The sequence below is a fragment of the Ictalurus punctatus genome, chromosome 2, assembly GCF_001660625.3.
Source record: "Ictalurus punctatus breed USDA103 chromosome 2, Coco_2.0, whole genome shotgun sequence".
Lineage (NCBI taxonomy): Eukaryota > Metazoa > Chordata > Actinopteri > Siluriformes > Ictaluridae > Ictalurus > Ictalurus punctatus.
The window spans coordinates 30,434,647-30,442,602 of NC_030417.2; the positions used below are offsets into that span (position 1 = coordinate 30,434,647).

At 40.1% G+C, this 7,956-nt stretch overlaps 1 protein-coding gene across 2 annotated transcripts in view; it reads left to right on the forward strand.

Moving 5' to 3' along the window:
• The window catches only part of zgc:66443 (C2H2-type zinc finger protein), a 7,322-nt gene extending 1,245 nt beyond the window's left edge, over positions 1-6,077 (forward strand). Inside the window, exons 1-2 of one of the 2 annotated variants that reach the window (XM_017462018.3) lie at positions 1-2,970; positions 4,855-6,077. The exon at positions 1-2,970 is cut by the window's left edge and continues 917 nt beyond it. In XM_017462018.3, the coding sequence (XP_017317507.1) occupies positions 2,931-2,970; positions 4,855-5,858 (1,044 nt within the window). In that variant the 5' untranslated portion in view covers positions 1-2,930 and the 3' untranslated portion in view covers positions 5,859-6,077. The remainder of the gene's footprint in view (positions 2,971-4,854) is intronic. The other variant, XM_017462009.3, reaches the window with a different exon arrangement.
• The last annotated feature ends 1,879 nt before the right edge of the window (positions 6,078-7,956 follow it).

The following is a 7,956-nucleotide window of genomic DNA, read 5'->3' on the forward strand; positions in this document are numbered from 1 at the left end:
AAACAGATAACTTAAAAGTCCATTGACCGCTCTAACCTGTTATGTTATCCGACCTAAACAATCAGACAGTCTGATTAAGAAAAATGAGCATCTGAACGAACTCATTAAACACGTTCAAAGGGGGAAATGAGAACAATGCATTTCTGAACCAGGTTATAGGCTACACAACAAATGCCATTTAGGCTATTTAAAGCTTCATCTTCCTTGCCTTTTCATTGGCAAATCTGGTGACTTCCTTGGCAATGTCAACTTCCCTTTCAATGCAGAGCAGTGCTAAATCTGACAGCCGCGACTCACCCGTGCTTGACCGCAAGTAACTTTTGATGAGTTTCAGACGGCTAAACATCCTCTCTGCCTGTTACTGCTCTAAAGGGAAATGAGTCATATGTAAACAAATTGCAACATGGAATGGACATTTGATCTATGTTTTTCTTACTTAAAAAGAAAATCAATTTACAAAAAAAAATCTTCAAAACTGGGCCCAGGGTTGTTCGCTCCAACGCCAAGCAAATGCCACCTCCCCTCCCCCCACCAAACTCCCATTGCAGAAAACCTACTGACCAATCCAAACCTCTGACACTGGAGACTCCTTCCATAAATGGTCTTTATTTTAAAAAGCGTCAACATATTAATGACATCTTGAACACATTTATTATGAGGCTTAGATTATGTGCAGCCATACAAGTCCTTGTAAATTAGCTGTTACTATAAAAACAACAACAAATTACAATGACAATCACATCAATATAAACAGGCGATTTAAATGACAGCCAGCACTACCGCTGTTGTAGAAAATGAACCAACACATTCTGACCGATCAGGTGCAAGGATTCAAGAGCACTCATATGAATGTACAGTTGTATGCAGAAATTTGGGAACCCCTGGCCAAATTACATATTTTGTAAAATAAAAAAAATAAAATAACATTTTCTGCAAATGATAACTTTTTAAAAATGAAAAAAAAAATAAATAAATTGTGGCATGTGCAAAATATTGGACACCCTACTAAGTCATTACTTAGTAACACCCTTTATGGTACATACCAGAGCTTGCAAACAATTTTTGTAGCTAGCTAGGAGTCTCCGTATTCTTGTTTTTAGTAAATTTCAACCAGTGTTCCTTGCAGAATACCAAACAGTTTCTAGTTCAAGAGTTGGGCCATCTTGCTTAACATCCTGTTTAACAGCATGTTTAAGATCTCTGTCAGGGGACAGTGAGGGGCCATTCTAAAAGCTTCAGCTTACATTTCTTGAAGTTGTTCATGGTGGATTTTGAGGTATGTATCTCTTTTCAGCTTCAGTTTCTTGACTGACTGTTTCACATTTGTTTCCAGAATTTTCTGACATATTCTGAAAGCCATTCTACCATCTACCTGTGCAATGCTTGCTGTACCACTACCACTAATATATCCACTGTCAGGCTTAACAGTCGCAAAGGTATTCTTTTCATTAAATGCTGCCCTTTTTTCCAAACAATCTTTTGCGATTAAGGCCAAAGTGTTCGGGTTTTACTTTAGATCGCACTTCAGTCTACAGCACTAGGTTCCAAAAGCCTCTGGCTTATGTAGATATTGTTTTGCATACTTCATACTGTATGTTGATTTCTGTGATGAGGTCACAGACAATATTTCCTCCTGGTGACTTATCCATGCAGATCAGATTTGTGCAACACTGCACAATGGTGCACCACCACTCCTCAGCTAAACCTTCCTGCAGGTCCTTGTGTTATCCAGGGATTTTGCTTTGCCTTTCTTCCCAGCAGGCTGGCAGCTCTACCCCGACAGTTTTCTTGGTCCTGCAGATCTTTCCCTGACTTCCACATTTCCACTAAATGGCCATTTCTTAATGATGTTTCAGACAGTGGAAATTGTGAGCTGGAAGCACTTTGATATCTTTTTATAGACTTCCCCTGCTTCATAGGCATCAATTCGATTCATTTTCAGATCCTCAGTCAGCTGCTTAGAGGAGCCCCTTGTTGAGTGTTTAGCATAAGGTTTGAAGAGTCAGAGAATTTATCAAGCTCTGGAATTGTTATTCATAATGACAGTTCCTGACCTGAGTAACAATCCTAATAAGTCAATTAAGGCCTAATGTGTTCATTAAGATCTGAAGGGTGTCCAAACTTTTTCACATGCCATTATTTTGTAGGGGGGGTTCTCTCTCTTTCTATTTTTAATGCGGAACTGTGCATTAACATTGTGGGATTTTTTTTATAACTATAATCTGGAATAAATTGTAAATTAAGAAATAGGGGATGTTAGAATGACCTGGCAACTGTGCAGACCAGGGTTCCTGCTGTGTCTTTATGCGAGGCTCATCTCCATCAGAACTCAGCAACTCTTACCAGGAAAAGAAAGAGGATATTACCCTATCTTATTCAATTTACATTGACATTAAAGCTTGCCCTTGACATTCATAGCCCTTAATGGTTTAGTACTGACCGATTTTCTGAAGCACTCGAGCTCATTGAACCACTTTGTTCTACTACTGCAGTCTTTCTGTTAATTCATAGAATCACAGCTTAGTTGGGGGAAGATGTTTTTCTTATAATGTTTACATTATATATGCATTTCTCTTCAGAACATTCTGATATTTCAGTCTAATTACGATCTCAAACATTGTCAAACACCTCCACCTAGCTTGAGGCTAGATATATAAAGAATCGTGTGTGAGTTAGGTATTATAACATTATAAGGTATAGCAATTCTAACAATTAAGAAGGTGTAATAGCTATTGGACAAATTTATTGTTTTATTCTCCAAAGACAATTTACGTGGAGCTGGGACTGTGTAAAAGTAGAAGGATATTACTTGTTTATTTGTTTAGATTACACGATCTACAGATTTTTTTAGGCACTTTCAAGAGAACAACAGACTGAGAACGTCAGCCCAGACTTTTCTAGACCCAGCCACAGATTACAACTCCTGCAAGATGTTCCCGCGCCAAGTGGGAAATATAATCTCTCCAGCAGGTAAACATATCCAGAGGGACATGCCTCTGGCATGATACAGCTCTACTATGATCTGACCAAGGGGCATCTTTCTAAAGTGCCAAAACTACCCCAACTTTGTCCTGGTCATCCTGGGTTATGGAGCTCCTCATCTTATCACAGAGAGTAAGCCCGGTAACCCCTGCGGAGTAACCTCATTTCCACCACCTGTACTCACTTTATTCTTTCAGTCACTTCCCACAGCTCATGAGGATAGGAATGTAAATCTATCCTTAAACAGAGTGCTTTGCCTACAAACTGAGCTCCTGCTTCACCATCACATACTGTTACAGCAGCTGCAACAATGGCGGTATTGTTGGAGCTCCTGTACCAGTATGAGCCAGTGTTGTACCAGTATGACCCAATGCTGTACCAGTATGACAAAATGCTGTACTAGTATGACCCAATCCGTTTGTCAATCTCACATTCTTTTATTTCACTTCCCAAAAAGATCCCAAGATAACAAAGGAAAGGTCTCTCCCTTCACCTGAATGGAGCATCTCACTCTTTCTGCGAGAGAACCATAGCTTAGATTTGGAAGTGCTGATTTTCATCACAGCGGCTTCACATTCAGCAGCAAAACATTCATGTGTGTGTCGGAGGTCCAGTTGGCATGGTGCCAAAAGGACACCTTCTGCAAACAACAGGGTTTTTATTTCTAGCTTGTCATACTGGATACATGGCTGTGTCTTAATATCCTGTCCATGAAAACCACAAAGACATGTGGAGACAAGACACGTCCAGCACATACCTTAAATTGGTTTGAATTAATGCCAAGAATGCCTTTTCCAAATTCAATGTTGAAAATAAACGTAAACAAATTGTCTTCCTTGAATAAAATTGAACTTAATTGCTCTCAGGGTTCAGGAGGTGAGCGTAAAGGAGTTGACTTTATCCCTGCATTTTGCTGTTTTCCTGGGTTACAAATATGAGGTTAAAGGAATTTAAAATCTCTTGGTCACAACGAGTGCCATAATAAAAACATTTAAAAGTAAAATGTCTACAGAGAGGGTGCTCTTGTTTAAAGATAACAAGCAAAATATCCCTTAATTAGATGAGTTGTTCAATTTCTATATTCAATTTCGTTCATTTTCAGTAAGGGTGCCGCTAATACTAGAGTTTAATATTAGCATATTAGAGTATTAGTGTCTAAAAGATGTTGTTACTATATTAACACAGCCATATTGAGTTCTGAATTGATTGTAAACCTGAAGGTACAAAGGCAACCTGTAGTTAATATCCCAGACTTCAATGCTTATTATCATCTTACAAGGAAATTAAAATTACTCCTTCTTAAAAGGAGTAACTGGCTTCCTGTAGCCGCCTGTATCAAATTCAAGGCTTTGATGCTCAGGTACAAGACCTTGTCTGGAACAGCACCCTCCTACCTCAACACTCTCCTTGAGGCTTACGTTCCCTCACGCAATCTGCGATTGGTTAACAACCGACGCTTAGTAGCGCCTCGGCGTGGCTCAAGGTCCCTTTCCAGAACCTTCACACTAACTGTTCCTCAGTGGTGGAATGAACTTCCAACCTCAATCCAGACCGCAGAATCTGTCACTATCTTCAAAAAACAGCTAAAGACCCACCTCTTCTGGGAACACCTAACTAACCCCTTAAATGCCAACTCCCACATTATTATTATTATTATTATTTTTTAAATAAATAAATAAACTTTCTCTGGCACTTACACCTCTACTCTGCGTACTTTGGTAGCACTCGCATGGTAGCACTACTTGTATTGTTCTCTGCTTGATATATCGCTTTGCTTGTATTTCCTCATTTGTAAGTCGCTTTGGATAAAAGCATCTGCTAAATGAATAAATGTAAACTTCTATACAATATTTTTTTCTTTTCACTGTCCAGACCCAGTTCAAAGGTCCTCCAGATCTGGCTCAGAAGAAATCTCGCCATGTGGGCAACAGGAGTGGGCCTCGAGCCTGGAGGACCAAGCAGAACCTCTAGAAGTGAACCAGACACAAGTGCTAAATGATTGTTCAGTCGGGAAGAAGAGGCCACGGACACTAGACCTGGCACCGGTTTGCAAAAATGACCCGGATCCCGAGGTGAAAACCCTCAATGTGGACTTGAGCGCAGAGAATTCCCCTTCTGCGAACACAGATGAGAACAACCTTCAAGAAATGTTGTTGCCCGTTGTAAAACTGCACAGGGTGAAGCTCGAACAAGAAGAGAAGCAAATTCCAGTATCATTACCCGACACTGACCTTCCTACAGACTCAGGTCATTCGTACAGCCCTGAATCCTCTCAGAGCATGCTCAGTCCCAGCACAGGCGGACTTGATAATGCCTTGATCCCAGAGGTGACCGAGAGACAAGAGCTCCACAACACGGCTCAGCCGAATCAGACGATGAGCATGGAGAACGTGAGTAAAGAGGTCCACGGTGAAGTGCTGTATAAATGTTCACATTGCCGAAAGTCATTCACAGAACTGAAAAATCTACAGATGCACCAGCAAGCTCATGAGCGAGCCTTCGGCTGCAACTGGTGCGGCAAGGGCTTCTACCAGTCTGCTGACCTTCGGCGCCACTTGCGCACACACACCGGAGAAAGGCCCTACTTATGTACCTGGTGCTCCAAGAGCTTTAGCCAGAGGAGCAACCTGCGGCGACACATGCGTATTCACACAGGAGAGAGGCCATACCGGTGCGCCCACTGTGAGCGCAGCTTCAGTGACAGCCACACGTTGAAGAAACACCAACGCAAACATTACGACGAGCGCTACAATTGCTCGCTCTGTGACCAGAACTTCACTGTGGCCAGGTCACTGCAGCTTCACCTGGTAAAGCAGCACCTCATCGACAAAGACAGTCAAAGTCAACAGCAAGTGGGCTTTCGGAATCAAACATAGACTATACCTCTCCTCTCTTACCAACCCCGGTGTTCTGAAGTATTGAACTGCCTGATATTTTAAAATATTATTATGTGTTTTGCAAAAGCACACAGTTTGGCCATGCAGTCATTTAGGAAAGTCAGACTGCCTTGTGTAAAACTTTGTGCTTTTTATCATACAGTGATATGTCCATCTGATTCTTATCAGTATTATCTCATTATAAATATTATAAACTTATCTGCCCCATGATTTTTTTTTTTTTAATGTAAATCTCAGTTTTAAAAAAGATCAAATATCTATATATCCTCATAAAGTTTGCTCTTTTTTTCTGACCTCACCATGCACTTCAGCTGAAGATGTGTAAGATTTGTGTCTTGTTACAACTCAAGATCAAAATGGAATGGATTTTAGCAGTGCTGCAGCGTTTGCTACGTTTTCTAGTTTCCCCTCCGTTTAATTCTCATGCCACGTCACGTCAGTTTGGAGGTGTTGTGCATCTGCCACTTGCGAAAATCCTGCTTATGAACTGCAAGGAAGAAAGAACAGTCCTTCATCAGTCTTTTCAAAGCTAGTAATAATTGTTCTTTTTTTTCTGGTTGGTATGTAGCAAATAGGAACACCATAGAGGCTCGGTAAATTAGGACGATAATATTTAAATATACACCCAAAAGCAGGAAATAAAAGTGTAAAGGATGTAGGCTTTGTATGTCATAAGGTTGAGCTTTATCAATAAACTAAAATTGCATTAGACATTTCATAACTGCAATAAACATGCAATAAATATTTTACCTCTGGGGTGAGGTTTCTCTTTAAGCCGAACATAGGACTAAATTAATTTCCATAGTTTGTTTTGTTATAAAGTAGCGGACAGGTCTGAGGAGTTCTACTTCAGTTAGGAGCGTAATTGAAGGTGCGGTGTGTAATTTTCTAACAGTGCTGCTAGAACAGTAATAGTATAATATCAACCATACCTTGGAACAAGTATGATTTGAAATGTTGCCATGAAACAAATATTGTTTGTACACCTTTTCCCTAAAACGGGAATTCACAAAACATATGTAAATTTCAACAGAGGGAAAATTGTCACTCGGAGAGAAGTACATGGCTTGGCAATTATTTCAATGCATTTTGCTTTGTCTTATGGAACTTGCTTTGTTAAAGTCTTATAATCTGCGTATTTAAATGAAGAAACTGCAGCTGCTCTGCAATATTCCAAACCACTTTCAAAGGAATCTTTGTTATTAAATGATTGTTAATGGCCTAGAAACACTGTTATGTAATACGAACTGCACCTGTTTACCCGCTTGAAGTGCAACCTGTAACTGGCTGCTTTAATGGGAAGAGCTTTCAATACAATAACAAATTCTTCTTCCATAATGTGGTTTATTTCTAAGTGAATCAGGATCTTTGGCTGAAAATGTTGAATGGTTTTATGCTTTTTTTATACTCCTGGCTTTGAGTGCAATGTGAAATTTATTTATTTATTTATTTATTTATTTTTGGCTCATTTGGGAATGGGATGGGGGGGTGTAAAAAATAATGTTAAGAAATTATTCTTAAAAGAAATTATAATAATACAAATAATGGTGAAAATAATTTTGTAATGCTTTTATTGGTCAGTAATGGCATTATTTGCCTAGGCGTACCTGGCAACACAGTCAAGAATCACAGATTCAGAGATGACAGAATCAGACAGATGATTATAGAAAACAATCATTTGAAACTGCTGCCTCACACTTCTGGGGCTGGGAGATTCAAATCCCGCCTCCACCCTGTGTCTGCTCTCCTCTTGCTTTGGGGGTTTTCTCCCCTACTTCAAAGACAGCCGTTGTAAGCTGATTGGCCTTTATAAATTGTCCAGAGTGTGCGTGTGATTGTGCCCTATGACGAGTTGGCACCTTGTCCAGGGTGTCCCCTGCTTTGTGTGCTGGGCTCCCTGGACAAGCGACCCTGTTTAGGATAAGTGTTATGGAAAATGAATGAATCATTTGAAACTGACTTTCACAGATTGACAGTGCTGGACAAGGAGTACCCCCTAGAATACTGCACATTTTAGCGTTTGCTCTGGTCTTACACACCTGATTCAAGTAATCACCTAGATTACAGCTTTCCTGAG